At 36.7% G+C, this 25,491-nt stretch overlaps 1 protein-coding gene across 1 annotated transcript in view; it reads right to left on the bottom strand.

The window, feature by feature from the left end:
- LOC150083325 (basigin-like) overlaps positions 1–25,491 on the bottom strand; it is a 218,123-nt gene that overhangs the window by 161,509 nt on the left and 31,123 nt on the right. The window contains exons 5-6 of the mRNA XM_090377977.1: positions 22,151–22,264; positions 14,690–14,875 (exon numbers count right to left, since the gene is read on the bottom strand). Coding sequence (XP_090234103.1) covers positions 14,690–14,875; positions 22,151–22,264 — 300 coding nt within the window. The remainder of the gene's footprint in view (positions 1–14,689; positions 14,876–22,150; positions 22,265–25,491) is intronic.

Raw genomic sequence — 25,491 nt, 5'->3', positions numbered from 1 at the left:
CCTGCCAACCTTTGGCTGGGTTGTTAACTTTGCAAACTTGGACATTAAGCCTGATATACCTTCATCGATATCATTGATAAATACGTAAAATAACAGTGGGCCGAGCACCGAACCCTGGGGGACTCCACTAATAACATTAATCCGCGTAGAGCAATGTCCATTTATTACCACTCTCTGCCATCTCCCACTCAACCATTCCTTTATCCATTGCAGCAACTTGCCCTTAATGCCATATCGCTCCAATTTCAACAACAGTCTTCCATATGCAATAGTATCAAAAGCTTTCCTGAAATCCAAGAATATATCAAAATTATTTTTGACATTCAGTTCCTTTGTGACCACGTCATAGAATCCAATCAAATCGGTCAGACAAGATTTCGCCTTAACAAACCCATGCTGTGTCTGAACTATTACTGCAGTCTTCTCTGGGTGATCCTGTATCACCTCTTTAACCAGTGACTCAATTATTTTGCCCGAAACAGAAGTTAAACTAACAGGTCTATAATTATTTGTGTCATCCTTTGAACCCCCTTTGTGAATTGGGGATACATTTGCACATCGCCAATCCATGGGGACCTCCTCTGAATCTACGGATGCTCTCATAATTATGGCTAAGGGTTTGTTTGCTTCCCTTGCAGCCTCCTTCAATATAACTGAATAGATTCCATCCATCCCAGGTGCCTTTTTTATGTTTAACTTCAACTGCACTGGTGTGCAAAACTTAAGTACCAACACTATTTCTAAAGGTTACAACCACAAAATCTTTACTTAAGGTACTCTTTACTAATGAGAATAGATTCAGTCTCAGTAGCGATTCTGGACATCAGCTAATCTGGCGAGAGATTGGCACACGGTATCACCCCACAAACATCACTGAAAGGGATCGATATGGCGGTCGAGGTGTTCTCGTCTGGGGAGGCGTTATCTTGGATGGACGTACACAACTCCAGATACTGCAAGGTGGTACTCTAACCGGTGCACGCTACTGTACTGTGGTAATCCTTCCCCATGTGCGTCTGTTCCAAGGTGCCACTGCCCTCGAGTTCTTGTTTATGGATGATATCGACACACCCCATCGCACTGCAGCTGTTGATATGCTTTTGGAAAGTGAGAACATTGTTCGTATGAATTGGCCTGCCCGTTCCGTAGATCTAAATCTCATTGAACACATATGGGACGCTCTTGAGAGTTGCCTAGGGGCCGTTCCACACGCACCAGAAAATGTTCACTAGCTGAAGATGGCGCTGTAAGAGGAATGGACGATGTTACCTCAAAAACTTATCAACAGCATTGTTCTAAGTATGGACAGGCGGTGCAAAGCCTGTATCGATATTAGGGGTGGCCATATCTCCTACTGAGGACCACCTCCTCCCTTTGTTCCACCTTTGGCAGTGACGCATCTGTATCATGGCAGCCAGTGCTGCCATGATACAGATGCTATGTTGCCATTTTTGAATAAAGTCTCACTGTACCGTTTTGTTTCCATTGTTGTGTCAGTGTTGTTTCCTTCATAATTTCTGTACCTTACGAGGTTCCTTTGGTATGCTTTTCCCACCCATATCCAGGCCACTCCTATGAGAAGCTACAGGTGAAAACCTGGCTGGTCCTTAAATTTTTCACACCAGTGTGTTTCTCCTTCACTTTGCTCTCAGTTATTACAAAATTACTTTGCTCCCTGTTTGAGTTTGATAAACCTCTGGCATTCCCCTCCTTGAATAACTCCTTATGTGTGAATGTAGATGCAAAATACTCATTCAGTTTATCAGCTACTTGAGCAGGATCATCAATAGTCGAATTATCTATGTTAAGTGGACCTATCTGATTCATCCCCTTCCTTCTACAGTTTACATAAGTAAAGAACTCTTTGCTCTTTTTCTTTTCATCCTTTGCCAAAGATTTCTCGTAATCTGCCTTTGCCTTCAAACTTTCTTTGTGACTTGATTACAGAGTAGCTTATATCTGCCATAGGCTTCTGTATCGCCTGATAATTTATATGCGTTCCATGCATTTTTATTCTCTTCCACGAGTCTCATTAGTTCATCTGACATCCATTTAGACCTGAACCCTGAACAGTATTTCTAATTCGTATGAAGAGCCTAGTAGCTTCTATGATTAATTCCTTCAATGCCTTCCATTTAGAATTTGCTTTTGATAATATGATCAGTTGATCCCACTATACAGAATTTAAAAACTGCCTGAGACCACTGTAGTCACCTTTACGAAAACAAAAACCCTTCCCTTTACCCCCCCATTTGTAGTTATACCTTTAAGTAAATCCCACATCAGTACACTGTAATCACTGTCACCTAGTGGTTCCTTTATTTGCAAATTCTTAATGCATGAATAATCACTACTGATAATCAGATCTAGAGTATTACTCCTTCTGGTTGCTCCTCGAACATGTTGCTATAGAAAACAATCCTCCAATAAATCCACAAAAGTCTTGCTGAGAGTGGCTAACCCACAAGTTTCAGTCAATATCTGGAAAGTTAAAATTCCCCCATTACACGCCATTCTGATTAACTGGCCCACTATTTCTCTGCACAACTGTTCGTTGTACTCAGAGTCATTAGGCCTATAACAAACTCCTACTCTCATTTTCTCAGTTTATGTCACACCAAACAGACTCAACATTTCACTGTTCACCCTTGTCAACTAGATGCACCTCCTTAGATTTTATGTGTTTCTTAACTAACAGCATAACCCCTCCTCCCTTCCTCCCCTGTCTATCATTTCTGTACACATTGTACTCCCCAAATTCCAATTCTACATTGGTTATATCTGTGTGACACCGTGTCTCTGATATCCCAACAATATCTGCCTTTGATGCCTTGATCAGCACTTCAAATTCATTAAATTTATTTACTATACTTCTAGCATTCGTGTACATGCAAGTATACATGCACCTGTTCTTCCTCTTAGTTACTCTAACACAGCCCATGTATTTACTTGTTCCATAATGACTCCCAGCAGCCCTTGAAATACTCAGCAAGTTGCGCTCTAGGCTGCTGCTCATTACAATAGAAACAGTGCAAGAATCACTTTCACCTCTGCCTGCGGCTACTGTTAATCTTTTAGTCTGTGAATCCTCCAAGCTAGCAGTTTTCCGAACCACCTAACACTGCCTCGATAGCATCAACAAATTTTTTTGCACCATTTTTGTTGAAGTGTATCCCATCCCTGTAAAAGCAGTTTCTCCTGTTAGCAAGCACAGACCACGCTGAAAAAAATTCTACCCCATGAGCCTTGCACAATCTCTTCAGGGCCGAATTTATTGATAAAGATCTCATCATATACTCCCTCCTATCGTGTCTGGGCAGAATGGCAGACATTTTCAAATTTAACCCTAACTTGCGAGTTTTTTTTCAGCATTGACCTGTACTTGTTAAATAACTCTGCAGGTCTCTTACTCCTAAGGTCATTAGTGCCAACTTGTACAACAATATCACATTTTGTGCCCTTAAAAGATGATATCTGCACTACAACGTCATCAACTTTCGCCCCTGGCATATCAAGCTTATCAAGGTATATCAACCTTATTGTCTAAGTTCGCAGATTATACAAAGGTTGGCAGAAATTCAGCAAGAAATTCAGAAAATTCAAGAAGACCTAGACAAATTAGGCAAGCAGATAAGATGAGAAGTGGCAATTCATGTTTCATATTGGTAAATACATGATACTTCATATGGGCAGCACTAATACCAGAACAACATGTCAATCAGGTTGTACTACATGCAAGGTTGTGGGGAACTCAAGTTACTTAGAGGTAATTATACAATCTGATATGAAGTCTTTGAACAGTATAGACAGGCTGCCAAAACAGCTCATGGGGTTCTGTCAGTGATATAGAAGAAATTTAACCCCGGAGGCTCACATCTGGTGAGTATGGGCTTGGCACACACACCCAGGGTCCTGAGCTGGATATCATCATTCTTCTCTTTCTTGGTGATTACCTTCTACTTTTGACTCTCTCTCTCTCTCTCTCTCTCTCTCTCTCTCTCTCTCTCTCTCTCTCTCTCTCTCTCTCTCTCTCTCTCTCTCTCTCAGGGTAACACGGGAACTTTTTTTTTTCCTGGTGCAGCATAAGCCTCAGGCTTCCTTGTACCATATGACTATTATTATTAATAATAATAATAAAATAACAATAATTCGCCAGCAGGGAAAAAGAGGTGATTGTCCCATTATACAAAGCAATGGTCAGGTCACACTTTGAGTACTGAATGCAGGTCTGAAAGCCTCATTTTAAGAAAGATGTGGATCTCTTGTAGCAGGCGTAAAGAAGAGCAACCAGATTAGTCAAGAGCAGAATGGGATAGTCACGTCACAAAAGACTGAAGTTCTGTAAATTGCAGTGCTCGAAATCTTGGGAGGAGCGTCGTGATGGAAGTGTTTAAAGCTTTAAATGGATTGAGTACACTTAATGATGACAGTATTCTAATTATTTCTCAGACAATTTACAACAGGCGACAAACTCATATTGAAAAAGGATGGCGGAAGGATAGATGTGCGAAAATTTGCTTCCAGCCAAAGAGTAATTGATTGTTAGGAAACTACCATTTGATTTATTACTAGCCATACAGTGCAAGGAAGCCTGAGGCTTATGCTGCACCAGCTAAAAAAAAATTCAGAGTTACCCTGAGAGAGAGAGAGAGAGAGAGAGAGAGAGAGAGAGAGAGAGAGAGAGAGAGAGAGAGAGAGAGAGAGAGTAGAAGGGAATCACCAAGAAAGAGAAGAATAATGATATCCAGCTCAGGACCCTGAGTCCCACCAGATGTGAGCCCCTGATGTCGTGGAAGCGGTTAGTTTCAATTAATTTAAGGAAGAATATATATTACTGTATTATATAGAATGGGAGGATGAGGTAGGGTTTTTTTTTTTTTTTTTTTTTTTGGCTGATAAAATAAATACAATAATGCTGTATAAGCTTTGATACCTTGCATCATTGCCAGTAATTACCGGAACTTCCCTCTGAGGTAAGTTCCGGTAATTTAGGTTTCCGACCTTTTTATTGTCCCTATATTACTATCATGTCGTTAGTAATATTAATATTAAATATAATATAATATTAATATAGGGGTGTAATAGCAATATTATACATAATATAATAGAGTACTTTAGGGCTATAAGCTTCAGGTTGCAAAATAATTAACTGACATGTAAGTTAGCGCAAGTACATAATTTCTACACGCAGCCAACTAGTAACTAGGAAACTAGGAAATGGCATTATTTAAGTAGTTACTTAGTAGTTGGCTGGGTGTAGAAATGATGCACTTGCATTAATTTACATGTCCGTTAATTATTTCGCAACCTGAAGCTTATAGCCCTAAAGTGCTCTATGATCTTAATTACCTGCACACCACCAGTCATCTGTCATATTGTGGAGTTATACTTCGCAACTGGGTTGTCATCATTGCATCACAAGGGTACCTACCAACCCACCGTAAAAGGGACAAATAGCGTTGAAACGGTCACCAAGGGGATCCTGATACTGCCCGGAGTTTCCAAGAGTAGGTAACAACAGTCTTTCTTACTGGGGAAACGTTGCCTATTCGAGGAGTTTTTGAGTGGTGTGGATTGAAAGAGTAACTGTCCCTTTCCTCTTTCGACGGAATTTCTTCTTCTTCCTCTCCTACTATCACTTTCCTACACCTTTTTTTGCTTTCCTAAGTCTAATAGGGACAGTATGTGGATAACAGAGTATTTTATCCCATACCAAGATAATTAAGATCATTCTCGGCGGATACCACCGGCGGATACCATCCAGACGGTGGTATCCGCCGTCTGGATACCACCATCCAGACGGCGGATACCACCATCCAGTGCCGTCTGGATGGTGGTATCCGCCGAGAATAAGTAATAGTAGTCTTCTCCATTGGTGAAGTGCTACCCATTCGAGGTAGTGCAATATCATGGTAACTCGTTGTGAAGGTATTTACAATATGAGATGTACTTAATAGTTGGCCGAGTGTAGAAATGATACACTTGCGCTAACATAATGCATGTATAATATTAATAAATAAACGTGGAATAAAATTGACTTCAATATTTAAATAATTTTTTCGGTAAAATGGCATATGGCCTACTATATACATATGTAAATATATATAATTTTTAAAAAAAAAATGATAAAAAGTTGAAATCGCTCACCTGATTTAAACAGCTGTTATTTTGTTTCGCAAATAGGCGCATCCTCAAAAACTTCCTGTTTTTCATGATGATATCTATACAGGTATTATTCTGAATACCAAATTAAAAAAAAAAATCTCCAGCCTATTAGAAATATTGGCCGGCATCGAGGCATTTTGATTTTTCTTAAAGATGTTTAAGAATGCTTGATCAGCTTCTTTGCCATTGATGAGTCCGCTTCCACAGGGAATCTTTAAAGTGCAGAAATTACAAATGGATTATGCATATTCTTCTTCCATGAAAGGACAATTATTATTTAAGGAATATATTCGTAATGTTTACTCCTAAAGAAAAACTTGTTTACGAAAATATTGCAGTAAATGGTTAGGTATAAATACGGTAAATTTTCGATTTTACAGACCTCGATTTAATGAACTTCGGATTTTCGGGTGGAAAAAATTTGACTGACACCAGAATACCATTATACGGTCACAGTAAATTATCTTTTACTAATTATGTACTATATATGTAACAACCAATAAATTTAAGATGAATAGAAGCATGATTTTAATTGTTTATAACTTTTAGTTTTCTAATACAAATATGCAGAATAATTGAAAATCGAAAAATAACTTTCAATTTAACGGACAAACCTTCACACCTATTAGTCCGTAAAATCAAGGGTTTACTGTATCAAACGTAACTTTACATAATGAAAAAATAAAAATTAAATAAAAATATTAAAATATGCACAAAGGTGATCAGAAATGATCTGTTCATTTCTGATCACATGCGTATATATTTCAAAAATTTGTTCTGAATAAATTACCCAACAATGCACAAAATAATCGACAAAGTTATTTTTTTTATTTTATAATCTGCAAAAAAGATGTTCAGTAGAGCAGAAGTGTTCGATATGCGCTCCATTGAATAATCATGATTCAAGAAATACTTTACCACAGCGCTTCGTTTCGATGCTCTTATCTTCAGTGAATACTATAATTTAGTGCGGTCCTCCACGATAGTATAGTGGTTCACCACTATACTATCGTGGAGAGGTTTGGGTTCAATTTCTCTCGGAGACTGGAGGAATTTCTAAAGTCCTCTTCAATCGAGGCTATAGTCAGCTGATCTCAGGCGGTGGGAGTAGGGTTTTTTTAGCCTGAACAGCATGCAAATCGGCCACGGACCCACACACACTTCTACAGACACAATACACACAAGGATTTGGGTAACTTAGGTATAATGGTATCATGTTATTATTGTTTTCATGCTAACTTCCTTTCACTGTATAAACTTATGTAATTGATTATTAAAATATAATTATTGAGTAAAAACATGATATTTCTTAGTTCCTAGGCTTTATGCTGGACGATGGATAAGTTCTGGCACTGTCTTTCTTTCTTTCTCTCTGATGCCAATAATTGACGTAGTCGATTTCACATGGCCTTGATTAAGCTTGTACTTAGTACCTCTGTCTTCTCGCTCTCTTACTTTTGTCTTCATGTTTTTGGTCCGAAACAAAGAAAGGTACGTACCATTGCACTTTACTGTCAGCTTAAAAATAAGGAACAAGAAGGATGGCACATCGAATAATTAAAATTTCTGGTTGGGAGTGTCGAATTACTTTTGGCACATAGTATGTTAGCATTAAAATATGGAAAGCACTGGCCTAGTACATATAGTCCTGTGTGAAAGCAATTTTACTGAACCGGACGATCGGTAATGGAGCCTTCTTTCTCCAGGTATAATTAAGCATATTCCCTTAGAGCTGTGATTCCCAGTATCGGTCGTATTCTTGAATATGTATATTTTTTATTGCTCCTGCAGCAAAACAGTAAAGGAAGTTGAGTAGTTTTGATCATCTTGTGTGTTAAGTTGTAATCCCATGAACTTCATTTAAAGAGTGTTCAGTAATCATAAATGTGCTGATGGACATCATAATGAACATAGAGATAGCTTTTCAAAAAAAGTACACTGTTGTTGCATCTCGCTGTTGTTTCATATTAAATTCGAATAATTTAATTAACTAAGTTAATTAGATGGCAAATGTTCCGAAGCTTTTTATGACTCCTTCGTTATCACTCGCGGTAACAAGGCGGGTGGACAAAAAAATTGAGATAGTCTATCAATTTATGATTTTCAGTGGAAAATGTCTAACAATGTACAGTAGTGAACTTAATTCTGACTACGTTTCAAAAAGTATACAGATCTCATTTATACTGTGGATAATGTTTACTGTCTTAATTTTGAATTCAAAATATTTGAAGGCAGTGAAGTTGTTTATTTCATTTTGAAAGAAAAGTGTCATGTAAATTGCAATTTCACAAATCTCTTTTTTAAAATAAGTGGGGACAATCACAAAATCTCTTTAAAATGTGTAAAATCAAAATTACGGGAAATCATAAATTCTCTCAATTCAGTTATTAAATGTAAATATTTATTTATAGTAATACAGGGTGTGGCATTAAAGTTCCCTGACTGGTGCAATAAAAAGACCATGAAAGAGCTCAAAAACGGTTTTACTTATATTCAAAATAATCACCACGTGATTGAATGCACTTATTGCACCGTTCTAAAAGTTTCTGAAAAGAGTCAGCGAAGGCGTTCAAAGAGATGACGTTTAGTTTGGAAGTTTTTTTTTTTTTTTGTCCTTAATGTCCAGAAATCTCTTTCCTTTTGAGGGCAGTTTTCAGTTTAGGAAAGAGGAAGAAGTCCGCTGGTCCTAGGTAGGGATAGTAGGATGGATGATTGATCTGTACAATGCCATGTTTCATCAGAAATATCCTCATAACGTGCGGAATGGGTGGGGGGTATTGTCGCACAACAAGAGCCGGCTGCTTTTCTCTCGAAATTGCGGATTCATCCGGGAAATGCATTTCAATAGTCTTTGAAGCACCTGTATGTAGAATGCAGCATTGTCTTCGTCGCCTTTAGGTAAAATTCTTTGTGAATCAAAACCTGTTTGTCAAAAAACATGATCAGCATCTTATTGATTCTGGACTTGTCAACAAAACGTTTTGGGCTTTGGTGATAATTTTGAAGTCCACTGCGTGCTCTGAACCTTCATCTCTGGGTTGTACTGAAATACCCAACGCTCATCTCCAGTGCCAATATAGTCAAAGAAATTATGGTTGTCTTGACAGGTCTAGAAAGTCTTCGCATGATAACACTATTCGTTGCTTCTGTTCATCCGTGCGGTTATGCGGCAGAAACTTTGTATACAGACCTTCCTTTTCCTTAAATCTTTATGCAGAATTTGACGAATCGTCTCCTTATTCATATCCAACTCATCAGCCATCATTCTGATGGTCAAACGACGATCTCTTTCCACAATTTTTCTAACTTTTGCAATTCTGCCCTCATTTCGAGAAGTAGAAGAACGCCCATTTCTTGGGTCGTCACGAACATCCTCACGCTTATATGAGTGCGACTTAACGTTTCATCACCATAAACAGTTTTTGACATTTCATATGTTTGTGCTGCGGATTTTTCCATCCAGTTTAAAGCAAAATTTGATATTTTTTCGTTGTTCCATCGCAAAATCGTGATACGGAATGTTAACGCTACTAACGAAACTGGTTATTACTTGCAGCCTGTCTGTCTGAACAATCCCTGTACAACCATCTGTTGGCGAAAGTTTGAACTACAACATACCACTTCCGTTTATGTTCATACTCATGGAAAATTACGTCAACAGCACCAGTCAGGGAACTTTATTGGCACACTTGGTATTCTGTTGGGAAACCTCTTGCTTTTTAAACAACTTCAATCTGTCTTGACATATCTGAGTTTTCAGATGCGATGACTCTGAAACAATCCTGAATGGTCAGTTTCCTTTTACTGCTAGTATTTCGGCCTTGACCACAAATTTTCAATTGAATTTGCGTCCGGACTATTATCTGGCCGGATATATTATGGTGACACATTTGTGTTATGGTCTTTCAGCCATTTCGTGTTGGTTTTGGCCGTGTGGCAAAGTGCACCATCCTGCTGTAAGATGGACTCGCCTTGTATACCAGACAGTAGGATCAACGACGGCAATTTCTGTTCGAAAATCTCGGATTGGTATTTGCTTTTCGCATTTAATATACAGTAATTCCGAATTTTTTCCCTTATTGTTTTTCCCTTAATGTTCTAGCAGTAATGTTAACTTTAGTCGTTTCTAAACTGTCTGTTATGTTTTCAAAAGTTCTGAAATCTTGTAAAGCCAATCGACAGATTCTTTTTTTTTTATCTTAGGGTGTTATTTATTTATTTTTTTTTTTCATCACAACTTTTTTAAACTGCTTTTCTTGCTAATGAGCAAAACGATGTGAAAACTGCCCTATTTAAGCACAATAAATATATAGGTAATAACTGTGAGCGAATTTTGACATCTTTTTATACAATGTCAGTGACTGTATTCATTCTTCTGCAAGAGGAAGTGCTATAGAACAGACACGGCGGGTCATCCGTCAGCCACCTAATTATTTCTTTAGAATATTAGTTCGCCCTCCTCCCCCGCCTCCAAAAAACGTATTAGATCCAAAACAGATAAAAACTTCACCGGAATAATTTAACTTCTATAGATTCAAATACCATGTTAAACTCATCTCTTCTATAAAGTATTTAAGGGCAAAGGCCTCGTGCTACAAGGCAGAATGACTAATATGTAGGTTAGTGCAAATGCATCATTTTAATATAGCTATCTACCAAAGTAGTTAAATAAATAAATTAATTAAATTGTCATCGTTTTGGTTATATCTCATAACGAGTTGCCATGGTATTGTACTACCTCGAATAAATAACACTTCACCAGTGAAGAAGAACTATTGTTATTTATTCTCAGTGGAAGCCAACTCAGCTTTGAAATGGTGCTGTCTGGGTACCCAGACGACATCGTTTCAAAGCTTGTTGGCTTCTCTTCGGTGGGTGGGCAGGTACCCTGGTGTTTCAATAGTGACAACCCAGTTAGTTTGGTGATAGCTATCTACCAAAGTAGTTACATTAATTAATTAAATTGGCATCGTTTTGGTTATATCTCATTGTGACTGCCTTCACAATGTTAAAATGATGCATTTACACTAACCTACATATTAATCATTCTACCTCGTATCATGAGGCCTTTGCCCTTAAATTCTTTATAGTCTATATCACTACACATCATCAGGCATCTCTCATATTGTGAAGTTATACTTCATAACTGGGTTGTCACTATTGCAACACCAGGGTACCTGCCCACCCACAGAAGAGAAATCAACAAGCTTTGAAACGGTGCCGTCTGGGTGGTGGTGGTATCCGCTGAGAATAAATAACAATAGTCTTCTCCACTGGTGAAGTGTTATTTATTCGAGGTAGCACAATACTATGGCAACTCGTTGTGAAGGCAGTCACAATATGAGATATATAACCAAAACGATGCCTAATTAATTAATTTAACTACTTTGGTAGATAGCTATGTTAAAATGATGCATTTGCACTAACCTACATTACTCATCTCTTCTATATTCCTTCATATTTCCATAATGTGGAACTGTTCTGCTTACTTGGATTGTGTGTACACTGCTTAACTGTGTAACCCAAATATTTTCCAGTATATACAAGTTTTAAATAATGGGGTCCCACAACAGGCTTGTTTCTTAAAGATTTCTCTACAAATATATAGGAAACAGCGTGGATAATTTATTTGAAAAGGTATAGGAACACTAAAACCAAGGCGTCTTCCACCATTAATAATGGCAATAACGTATTTAAAAAGAAAATTCCTCAACTGAGACCCTCCCCATTGCAAAAATCTATTCCGACGCCACTGCCATGCATCCATTATTTCCACAGCTCCAGTTCTTTCTGCTTCTTCTTCCCCGCATCTGCCAGCATCAGTTCTCTTTAGGAGATTAGCTAGCATGCTTGCTACGCAATGAACATGAGTGGTGTACGCTAACGACAATTTACCAAGAGCGTTGACATCCCTCGGCGACTTCCACTGGAGCATGCGCTCTTACTTGAAGGCCATAAAACAACTACATGCTTCATTCTAATTCAGTATTCTTTATATCCCTGCTTTATTTGTTGTCGTAATAGCAATTACACGTATTATTATGTTTCCAACAGCCCATCTTTTTTGTTGAGTTAGTTTATTTATTTTTTCATGTAATATCAATCCTTTTATTATTAATGAAATGAGATAATGTGTCATTAGCGGTAAAATCTCCAGTGGAGAGATGGAAATCATGGCGTCACCTCCCCCATTGATTTGTGACCGTTTACCTCGATAAGTCGAAATTTACAAACACAAATAATAATAATAATAATAATAATAATAATTATTATTATTATTATTAACATCCGTTTGAACTGCATATTTCCTTCTCTTTTGCATATTCAGTAATGTCGGTTTAAAAAGGGACAAGTCACTTACCTCTATTTCCGACAACTTTTACTTGTGAAACGACCGAAATTTTATGCACATATAATGAACGCAGGAATAAAGATTATTTAAAAAAAAAAAGTAGTTTGAATTCCCATTTTATTTAGTTAAAATATGATCATGATTTGAATCTTGGAGATCTCTGTTCAAATCCTTTCGGAAGAGGATTTGAACAGAGATCCTGATAGCAATGTATACAACCTCTTGCAACAAAAAGACGGATAAGTCTTTTTGTTGCAAGGGATCAGCGCATAGCCTTCAACGATTAAGAATCGTTGAGGGCTATGCGCTGTGATGTTTTTAATTTTTTATATTTCACTATAAATAGTTATTTTGTACGTAATCAATTTAAAATTTTAATCTAAATAAAGGTTTATTTACTGGGCTTGATTATTATTTTATTTTATTTATTTCTGGTTGGAATTAGTATAAATTAACGAAACCTTGTTTCGGTAATTTCCTCTAGTTTACCAGCGCATTATGAGCACTAATAGATGGAGCACTGAAAAGTAATTCTGTCACGACTTGAGATGGCAACACCCCTACCATTTTAATAGAATAATTTCGCAAACAACGAACAATCCTTTATATCAAAATAAATTATTGCTGAGCGATAACGTTTTCCAAGTGCAGAGCGCGATACCTTTTATTGTTCTAAATCTATCGGACGTATGCAAAAACATGCATTTTGCATGTTTTTGCATTTTTCCTTCTCTTTTCCATCATTTATGTTAAATTGTAAACTGCTATCTTAATACAGTACATTCTGCGAGTATGCTAAATTTTTTGGCCTGTCAGTCAACCTAGAGAAGTAAAGCTATCTCATCTTTACTCCAAGTCGGATGACGTCTGCTGATACTGAATCACCCTCACTTCCGGAATTAGCCGGAAATGTTCTGACTCAGACAGTGTCAAATTCCTAGGGGTAATCCTTGATGCGAACATCACCTATAAACAACAAATCCAAGCTCAGTATTTCAAAGGCTTCAGAGCATTCTGGGGAATGAAAATAGATTTGTGCAAAACTCACAATAAACAAAGAATCAAGAAATACCTCGCAACCTATTTCAGTAGTGTGCTCTCATATGCTGTGGAAGTATGGTCTGCCGCACCTCCCACCAACCTCAAGAAACTATGGGGTCTTGAATTCTGGGTCTCAAGTGAGCCAACTTATGGTCTTACCAGATCTACACGACATCCAAATCTTCACTCTGCTCCAACCTTCAATACACGCCCACAGTCCACAGAGCCCATGTGCTAAACATAAAGGCATTCTTTCATCTGTGCATGATTACATGAATATCTGGAACACGGTTGGTTGGCGTTTACCAGGAAGACACCTCCACAGTAGCCCGTCCTTGTGCTCGAAGCTCCAGAGGTTACACAGTATCAATAGACACTTCCCAAATGTAACTCTGGACACTCTCAACTCGCTCAACATCGACATTGACCTATGATCTATTGATAAGTCATATTGAGATAACATCTTGGCCTATCGTTCTGTATGCAAAGGACAGGTGTGTAGGTACCGAGCCTAGTATGCTGACGTTATATCATGTGCTGCTCAATTTGTATTGTAATCTTGTGTTCTAATTCCTATCGGTCCTATTTTCTGATACGTTTGACTTGTGGGTATTTATTTAGTTAGTTAGTTTATTATTTTTTTAAATTTTATTATTATTTTTGAAAATTTTTAAATTTATTTATTTAATTTTTTTTTATTTTAGCTTAATTTTGTAATGCAGCTGTACTTTGTATTTCTATATTTAGTCACTTGTTTAGATAATGCATTGTTAGATTAATCTGGGTATCTGTTTACGGAATCACGTATATATACGATTTAGTCAATAAATAAACTTACTTATTATTATTTGAAATATGTAGATTCTGAATGTGAATGCAACTCACCTGTTCCTAAGATTGGCGAATGCCTTACTGCATGGGAACTTTAATTATGACCACCCTATACATATTAAGAATAGCCGGTCTTGAAGAAGGCAGCAAAGTGTAGCGTTGAAATGGAAATACTGTAATTCATGAAGCCTTTAGCTGATCTAGATGAGAGACAGAGAGAGAGAGAAAGAAAGAAAGAAAAAACAATAATAAAAAATAAAAAATAAAAGGAATATTACTATTTGTATGAAGCTGTCTCACCACGAATTGTAACGAGGACTGAACTTTCATCCATTCCTAGCGAATTCTCTGCATGGCATGTATACAGATTACGATCGCCGTGTGTCACATGGCTCAGAGTAAGAATGGCATCTTTAATTCCTCTATCATCAGCATAAGTCCATAATCTCGGGTTTTGGTCTTTCAGTCTACTCACAGGTTCATTTCCTAAAGAAATAAGAATATATCATTACGGCAAAAATAAAGTACATCGTGGAAGACATGAATGCATTTTTTTTTTTTTTCTGTCCCTGTTTTCATTTCAAAACTTTAACAAGCGTAAGTTTTCTTTACTCCAGTTACTATCAATGTCATGCAGATGTTTCTTAGATTTTTCTCCATGGAAACTATGTCAGTAATAGTATTCGCCATATAGTGCGAGGAAGCCACAGGCTTTTGCTGCACTGACAAAAAAACCCAAATAGATACGAAAACACAAATTATATGCTTCTCTCCTCACACAAGTAAGTATCCAGTTGACCTCTGAATTTATTCAAACTGTCAGCCTCGACTACCTGCGAGGGCAACTTGTTTCAGTTATCAACGACTCTCTGGTTAGAAGAAAACTTCCTGCAATCTAATCTAAACTTCAAGCCCTGTAATTTGAATTTATGACCCCTAGTTCTGGAATTCTTTAGAACATAGTGTTGATAGTAAAGCAGCTCCGGGGTTGCCCGTCTTTGGACCCTTTCAAGAACCTCGATGTCTTTTTTCAGATGAGGCCTCCAAACTTGAACGAAGTATTCCAAATGTGGTCTTACAATTGCCTTATACAAATTTGTACAGTGTGATTATGACATCTCTATCTCTACAGGATAGCGTTCGATAAATCATCAATAGGACGCCAAGTGTATAATTAATTTATAGTGGGTTGCTCTTCCCCAAGTGTAAAAACTTGCATTTAGCAGGATAAAAACGTAGTTGCCATTTCTCTGACCATTTTTGAAGTCTGTTCACGTCATCCTGAAGGTGCGCTGCTTGGTACTGATCATTAGTGACTGTATCAATCTTTACATCGTCTGAAAATGTTGACATCACCCCTTCTATCGGTTCGTCGATGTCATTTTGAAAATGAGAAACAACATGATCCAAAGACCAATCCTTGAGGCACCACGATCCTGACATTACACCAATCTGAAGAATATCCATTAATCACAACCCTCTGAATTCTGCCCTGCAGCCACCCAGCAATCCATCTTAGGATAGATTTCTGGGTGGCTGCCGGGCATCAATAATACCAGTAACCCCAACCTGTTCAAGCTTATACAGTAACCTCTCATGAGGGACCCAGTCAAATGCTTTGCTAAAATCCAAATAAACTATATCGAAACTGTTCCCTAAATCAAGCTCATGAGCAACTGTGTCAAAATGGCCTACTAAGTTAGTTAAGTATGATTTACCCTTAACAAAGCCATGCTGTGTATCCTTCAGAATGCCATATCTATCTAAATGTCCCTGTATTGCACTCTTAATCACTGCCTCTAAGATTTTCCCTAACGCTGAAGTCAGACTAACCTGTCTGTAGTTACCAACAATTTCACTCCTAGAACCGCGTTTATGTATTAACAATACAGTAGCACTTCTCTAATCCAAAGGAATCTCCCCAAAGTTCAAAGATGCCCTCATAATTATCCTCAACGGTTCAATACACCCTCTGGCCATCTCTCTCTCAAAACAACACGGTATATGCCATCAACTCCGGGAGCCTTACTTGCCATTATGCTCAAACGTTTTTCAAATAAACAATCATCTGTAATTACGACATCACTAACTTCATATAGCTCAGCCTCAGTCATACAGCCTCTTCTCAGGATGAAGGGTCTTTCGCCAGTAAAGATAGATGCAAAGTACAACGTTCAATTCATCCACATCAGCTGGGTTGTCTAAGACTTTCTCACACCCAGTGCACAAAGGTCCAATCTGATTCGCTTTTTTCTTCATTGTATTCACATACATGAAAAATTCCTTATCCTCATTCTTTGCTCTCTTAGTCAGTGCTTTCTCATACGCAGCCCCCCCCCCCCCCCCCCAAGTGTAGAGACTGGTTGTTACCGTCGTTAGCGTACAGTTTCGCTGCGTTAGCTGCAAATCTCGAAATCTTCAGAAATGAATGGTGCCTTTTTAACGTGATTCTGGTGTTCACTTAAGCTTAAATTTTAACTTAAAGGCAAAACTGTTATAATAATTATTTGTAATTAGCTTTGTAAATATACCTAGAAATTATCAATTGAATTTCCTCCAATTTTAACTGTATGACCTGCAGAGGCGTAACGAAGATATGGCGCGGCCACAGGCACCGATTCATCGTAGCCGATGAATGGAGATAAACACTTGAGAATAACCGAATTATAATTCATTTAAAAATTATGGCAACTGTTATTATCTAAATCAATTATTATAAAAACTTTTTTTATATTACTAAAAGTACAATCTTACAGATAATTTAATATTTTTTTATGATTTAATAATTAATATTATAATACGGTTATAAAAAAGGGGCATTTCTGATGACCTGTTATACATCGTGTATTATACCTAAATTCTTTTACTATTCTTAAATCGATGTATATCCTTCTAGCCACCTGACTGACACAGGGCTAATCACCAGTTGGTAATAAATCGATCTTTATTATTATTATATATAAAAAAAGGCTTTTCTTAAAATTCTAAGTTCATTTGGTGTATGCTCTATTTGCCTGTTATCCACTTTACTTCCACGCCTGAAATCAAATAGAGCATGTCCCCTGCTGATTCACGGTACAAATTTGTTTAAAAGTAGGTCTAAACCGTATCAGATGTCGTATAGGTCGTGTGCGGCAGCGGTTTGTGTAAGAAGTAAAAGGCAGCTATCTTCACTAAGTGGTGAAACTACCGTACCGCCAAGTCCACCTGCAGAGGACGGGAGTAGTAAGAGGGCCGATGGCTAGTTTAGTTAGGCAATTAGGCGAGGGAACAGAATTTACAGTTTGTTTCATCACTTCTGCAAAGTGACGTTTATTCATACTTTTCGTTCACTTATACAGTGAACGAAAAGTAGTCATAACGTTATTATGACATTTCAAGTTTCCATCAGAATTCTTCGATGTTTAAAAAAAAAAAAAATGCATATAGGAAAGGTATCAATACATACGGCTAACCTGTGGATTTACCTACTTTTGGCTACACGCAGGGCTCCCACTCCTGGGTTTTTCCACCCAGATCTGGGTTTTTTGGTTGTCATCTGGGTTGATAGGTTTTTTTCACAAAAATATCTCATTATGTGGGTTTTTTCGGTAATTTTTAATTTTAAGTCAAAATTTATTTTTATTTCTTGTAAATACAATAAAATTTAATATATTTAATAACAGTTTACAATTTTCTTAATTTTATATTCTAACAATACTGATCATAATTTGTAATATCTCAAGTGCTTGTATAAAATACTACAAATGTAAAAAGATTTCAAAGCTTTCGCATGGTTCTACCCTATGAAATTATGCTTACATGTTCATACATGTAAGCATACATGATCGTGTTACTAACATGTATGCGCAGCCTATTGAGCAGGCGTAAGGCGGTCTTTACTGCACAGTCTTTCGTGATCGTTCGTGGTATTATTGCATTATTTGGTGTGATTTTTACATTTATGAGTGTACTAAGGGCTTTCCGCAGAAGGAAAGGACTTGCCGGTTGAGAATAAATATGTAATGTAATAAGTGTACTACCACTGTATATAGTTGCCTCCTTGGTATTAATCGTATTGATACAAGACCTCTGATGAGGAAATGTATTTGTATTTACTGCCGGAAGGCAATATTAGCGTTCAGAATATATAAGTCAATGTGCCAGGATCACTGTTGGGTGGACGGTGTCCTGGGACTTTGGCTTGTAAAAAAGTACATAAATTGTAAATCTTACATTGTATAAATTGTAAATCTTACATTGTATAAATTGTAAATCATAAATTGTAAGATATATATCAGGCCTCATTGTAACCGAACTGGTAGGTCCTAACTATCTGTATAGTTGTATAAGTTGTGAAGGTTAATATAGAAATTGGTGCCTTCAACAAATTGTAATAACTTAGTTGCAAGTGTTAAGGTTATACAGTATGTTTGTAATCATTCCTGTGAAGATGCTGGATCAAGATGTTTTGTAAAACCACAAATTGTCAATAATGTACAGTTACTCTTCAGCAGCGGATAGGGGAAACCCTGGAGCCTGCAGAAAAATAATAAAATACTTTGAATACTTTGAACTACGTACAGTGATATAATAAATTTAAATTGTAGTGACTATTTCTATTTTATGTTAATGGATTAGTGATTTATTTTTTTATTTTATAGAACATTTTAAATAAGATAACTGCTAATTAGTCATACCCACAAATTGCCCACAATGTCTGAAACTTCTTCCCCACAAAGAAAGATGAGTAAACGGTGGTATACTCAAAATTTTAGAAATGAATGGTTAGAAGATCCGGAATTAAAGGATTGGTTGAAAGAAGACAGTAATGAAAAAGGTTCGTCTTACTGTATTTTTTGTTTAAAAGTAAATTAAAGAATGCCAATAAATCGATGTTACTAGCGCATAAAAATACAGTTAAACATAAAAAAAAGTGCAAATATTGCTAAGACAAGTTCAATGTTAGACATGTTCTTCAAAAACGTAAACCTATGGAGAATGAAGAAGTAGCAAAGGCAGAGTTAACAACTGCTGCACTCATTTCTGAGCATAATATTCCATTTGTGCAATGTGATCACCTTATAGAAGCATGTAAGAAAGCATTTCATGATAGCAATATTGCAAAACAAGTTCAGATGAAGGCGACTAAAGTCCCTTATCTTATACAAGATGGCATAGCCTATCATGAAAAAATATACATTTCTAACATATGCAGAAACAACAAGTTTTCAATGATAATAGATGAAAGTACAGATTTATCTTTATCGCTAGTTCTAGCTGTTGTTGTTAGATATTTTGATATTCAAAAACTTGATGTTGTAGATATGTTACTTGACACTGTTTGTGTCGAAAATGGTAACAGCTTGATAAAGCCCTACTTCAGAAGGGCTTTATCAAGCTGTAAAAGATCTTTTCATAGAAAAAACATTCAAATAAGTAATCTCGTTGGCTTTAGAAGTGATAATTGTGCCACTATGATGGGTACTAAGAGTGGGTTCCAGTCATTGCTAAAAAAAGGATGTACCATCGGTATTTATAATGGGATGTGTTTGCCATTCTTTTGAATTATGTGCTAGTCATTCAGTCAAGGTACTACCATCATATCTAGAAATATTTATAAAAGATATCTCTTGTTATTTTTCCCGTAGTAGTAAAAGATTAAACGAGTTCAAAATGATTCAAGATGTTGTAGATACTGCTAAGCATAAAATCCCCAAATTAGCACAAACATGTTGGTTATCCTGTGGCAATGTAATAAAAATTATTATTGAGCAGTGGGATGCATTAGTTCTTTATTTTCAGTCTCAATCAAAAATTGACAAAATCAATGGTGCATGGAATATTTACAATACTATGATCACCAAAGGAACCAAGCATATGTTGTTGTTTTTAGGATATGTACTGGAGAAAATAAACTGCTTGAATATTGAATTTCAATCTGAGCATTTCAGATTGCACTTACTTCATTCAGTGGTTTCAATTGAGTATAAAAATATTCTTTGTTTTTTCATAAAAGAAGAAGTCATTACTTCATGCAAGCTGGTTGAAATTGATCCAAGCAATGCAATAAATCATAAGCCTCTGAATAAAATATATTTGGGAGGCCGTTGTATGGCCTTATTAAATTCAACACCACTTGGTGACAGTGAAAGCGGGTTTAAAAATGATTGTTTAAAATTTCTTGTTGAACTTTGTATAGAAATCAGAAAAGGATTTCCTCTAAATGATGATGGAATTATCGCCAGTCTCAATGTTCTTGACCCAGCAGTGATCCATGATCGTGCCAATTCGCCATCCTCAATTTTCCATTCTGAAGAAAAACTAGATCTTCTAGATGATGAATGGAGATCATTTCATTTAAATCAAGATTTAGATTTCTCTTACAAAACCATCCCTGAGTTTTGGTATCTGTTATGTAATGTAAAAGATGGCTTTAATAATTCTAAATATGAGATTTTATCTAACTTTATGACCAGTCTAACTATTTTACCTCCCTCTTTGGCAAGCGTAGAAAGAATCTTCTCCCAAGTAAACCATATAAAATCAAAAGCCACAAACTCCCTTAAACCAGAAACTGTGAAAAATTGACTAATGGCAAAACAGGCGATAAATAGATCTAATCAAAATTGCTATACATGGAAACCTAAATCAGAATTGGTAAAAGAAGTCATACAAGGAACTTGTCATAAAAGATATGAAGAACGTTTGAAAAAAATGAAAGAACTTCAAAAAATAAATGTGGAGGGAACTGAATGGGATGAAAATTCTGATTACAATTAAATAAAAGATATTTTTGCATGGTAAGTTTTATCTTATTTGTGTTGCTATACTATATGATGAAAACTAGGTTTTTTTTGGGTTTATTTAAGTTGCAATCTAAGTTTTTTTAAAATTTGTGAGTGGGAGCCCTGGCTACACGTCATTTTATGGGTGCACCTTATCACCGCATCACGGGCGTGGCCGAAAAAAGGTGATTGTCCAGTCGAATTCTGTAATTGGGTGATTGAGGTGAGTTTTCTTTGTATTCAAGTAGTCAGTTTTGTTTAGTGAAAAAAAGTTAGGTTTTTACACGACTTTGGGAGGGATTCAAGCAAAAAGCCGATCGTTGGCCATGGCCAGGACTGCCTTCTTCCTCTCTTTCTCGCCGAAGTACGGAGGTGTCCCCATACTGGAACGTGGTTTGACGAACCGGAACCACGTTCCAGTATCCATATCCATTCCCAGCCCTAATATTATAAATGTTTTATTTACATTCTGACACGACCGCATAGATCAGAGGAGTTACTAGTCATTTTGACAGTGATCATAACCATTAACCTATTTAGTAGTCAAGTGAGCTCGAACCATGTCAACTCAAACGCATTTGCTACCGCACTTGGACTTTGACCACTCTGCTACGTATTTTTGGAAGCCCATTTTTATAATGGGTTTCCAAAAATGTTAAGATGGTAATTGCTGATTACAGGTTCGAGAAATTTGTAATTAGCCGTGGTATGCGAATGTCGTCAGTGACATCAATGAAATTCATCATTGATCAATGAAATTAGTGTATAATGTTTGTAAGTATTGAATAAACTTTTCAAAAAATACAAATACTTATTTAATCTTATCAATTAATCACATGATATTTAATCTTATTATTTTGTGTCAAGTATTAACTTTCTTATTGTTAATATTATCCATTTCCAGCAATATTTATTAACCTACTCATGTTCCATTACTTTCACTTTTGATTACCAGAAGCAAAATAGTAACTTTAATTATCTTCTATCTACTTACCAATAAACCAAGTAATCTCTGGTAGGGGATGTCCGTAAGCCATGCAGCGGAAAGTAAAGTTCGTCATCTTCACTATGTTTAGTTTAGGTGGAAAGTCTTCCAAAACGGCAGGTGCTAGAAATTAGATTGCGAATATTAATTTAGAAAACTAGCATTCTCCTTTAAATTAGAAATAACATTCAATTTAATGTGTTAAAACTCAATCCAGTCAACCAATGATGGCAGAAAAGCATAGTTCAGTACTTTATTGCGTGACCTGAAGTGAGGGTGCTCCTAAATACAGTATTTATATTTAGGAGCACAGAGCATGAACGTACCCAGGCGGCAAGTTTTAGAACTACTATTTTTTGCATTTTTTCCATTTCTATATGCGTTATATAGTGGCATAGTATTTAGGGTTAGGCGCCACCTGTGGGTTTCCGCAAAAGGTATAGCCTATGTACCAAGTACTGTCATGGCATTGTATTTGTGTGCTCCTGCTTTTGTTGAATATATCTACGGATCTAGGCACCCCTCCTACTGATGAAATGTCGCCTCGTTTTTACGAAGTATTGGTGAGTTTAGTGATATAAGTTTGGTAAAGATTGGTAAAGGGGTTGTTAAGAAATAAGCAGATAAAGATTTACAGACTTGTAATTTTTTTAAATGAGATTTCTCCATAGACTTTCAATGGTAATTCTGAAAGCACGTGGTATACCTAAGACTAACGTGGCTGACTACCTGTAGTGTAACATAGAGTCTAGTAGTGTAACATTGTACTAATAAGTACAATGGCTTCCCCATTGGGGAAGCCAATAGGGAATCCTTATTGATGTTTTTGGAGGGAAAACTTTCTTGGTAGTGGCCATCTTGTCTGTAGCGTCATCTACATAGAATAAGTTAACATAATTGAAATGGAAAATATAAGACCCTCAAAGGGCTATAGTGTATGAGTGGACAGTATTCTTATACCACTTACATAAGATGTATATTAGATATTGGTTCTTTTGGGCTATTTTTGGTGTGCCCTTTGAACTCAAATATCTCCACCTATTGGAACCAAACTGTGCAGAGATCTCCCTCCAAATTACTCAATTTTCATAATTGTTTTTGCGCCACCTGGTGGCTAGAAAGGAAGTTACAAAACTCATTATTTTGCAATTTCAAAAAATTCATGCAGTTTTCCATCCGGCTGGTCAGACAGACCATAGTTTTTGAGTATATAAAAAAAGTATTGAACTTACGTTTCTGTCGGGCACAATAACGATCTGATTCTCTGACGGCACAATAACGATCTGATTCTCTGTATTTTAATCTGATGAAGGCTGCCACCCAGCCGAAAGCTAATTCATTTATCATAGTTTTAATGCTCTGTGTAACAAAAATAAAATAAATAAAGTATATAAAAACTTTATATACTGTTTCTTGAAAGGTTATTGATAAGTACTTTGAATATCAGGATCCAGACCTGAAGAATAACTTGAAAGAAGATAAATTCAAATTGGAGTGATTCAAAATATTTTAATTTTAAGAAATAATGGATATATTTGAAATTATATATTTTGTGTGTACTGTTTCATTCATCAACACAACACTTTGGATTCTAGTGTATCACCTGTGCATGATTCTGATGGGAACTTGCCTTCGTTGGTTGCAGATAAGCCTACTAAATCAGCTGGGAAAAAATGTCCCATAGTACTAAAAATAACAAGAAGTGATCAGGACAAGTCGGCAGATGATAAATCGATTTCATCTGCTTCTGATCCCAGTAGTTCTGACCTGGATAAAAATCCAAATCAAAACAAATATCAAAGCAAAGACACAGTTGCCAACGCTTTGGCTAATGCACAAGAATTCGTGCAAAATACATTATTATTATTATTAGCCATATGGTGCAAGGAAGCCTGAGGCTTATGCTGCAAAAAAAAAAAAAAAAAAAAAACTCCGAGTTACCCTGAGAGAGAGAGAGAGAGAGAGGGAGAGAGAGAGAGAGTGTCAGAAGTAGAAAGGAATCACCAAGAAAGAGAAGAATGATGATATCCAGCGCAGGACTCTGGGTTTGCCAAGCCCATACTCACCAGATGTGAGCCCCTGGTGTTTAACTCAAGGCTTGGACCTAGTGAAGTATTTAGATATCTCGGTGGTACTTTCAACAATGACCAAAATTAAACAAGCACTCGGAGAATTTTTATCTGCAGATAGCAGCAAAGTCACTAAGGTAGCCTCAAACTGTAGACATTGTTTGTGATCAGACCTGGAGTCACGAATGCATTACTGATCGACAATGAACTAGTGAAAGTAAAAACATCAGAATTACAAATACGGACTAAGATTTTTGACCATCTAATCAAGGACCAACCCAAACAGCATACCTTTGCTGAAGCAGTTAGTGGATCAGCTAATGCTGCAGCAGTCTTTCAACGTACTGAAAATATTGTATATAAACCTAGAGAAGATGAACAATTACAAAATCATTTTTCTCAACTTCCTTTGGACGAAGTTATTCCCCCATCAAAAAATAACTTTAGTGACCCTAAAAACATCATTATATTGAGACCTAATGCCGCTTCTGAAATTTCATCCAGTTAGGATGTTAGAATTAAAGTGACAGAGGTGTTCAAAAAAAGAACAGTTATTAAAATCAAAAATATGGGGTTACTAAGAAACAAAGGTCTCTTAATTGAAACTACTAAGCTGATGGATGCAGATAAAATTAGCAAATTGACGCAGCTGACAAATGCACGTTGATCTATGTATAAATCACGGTTACTAGACCCCACGGTTTTAATTTGCAGTGTGCCGAAGGAACATACAAAAGAGGATACTTTAGATTTGTTTATAAAGAACCTAAAAGAACATGGATTTGAACAAGAAGTTAAAAACGGTACAACGTTCAGATTTAATTCAGGCTCTGGAAATAAAATAACAAACTGGGTAATAGGATTCATCCCCCAAATTTTTAAACGCTTACTACAGAATGATCGTATCTTTCTTGGCTTCACTTCACATAAATTCCGTCGTTTCACAGTGGTTACTAAATGTTTTCGCTGTCTGGCCTATGGCCATTCAGCTTTAAATTGCACACATAAGACCGTGTCTTGTGGCCACTGTGGAGTCGGTGGACATGTGTTTGCTGAATGGACACACAGGGAAGAACCCCCTCAGTGTGTCAATTGTAAAAGAGACTTCAGTCCGAGACAGTAACTGTCCTGAGTATAAACGAGATGTTCAATTAGTAAACCAGAAAACTCATGATGAATATACCGCCACTACAAATTTTTCTAACGTCGTGGATGTGAATTTTGAGGGTATAAAAATACTGCAAATAAACTACCAGCGTTCACGAGTGGTCGTGGATGAAG

This window comes from Mastigoproctus giganteus, chromosome 7, assembly GCF_048544385.1.
Source record: "Mastigoproctus giganteus isolate SK-2022 chromosome 7, ASM4854438v1, whole genome shotgun sequence".
Taxonomy (NCBI): domain Eukaryota; kingdom Metazoa; phylum Arthropoda; class Arachnida; order Uropygi; family Thelyphonidae; genus Mastigoproctus; species Mastigoproctus giganteus.
This window is presented reverse-complemented; position numbering and strand designations above follow the sequence as displayed.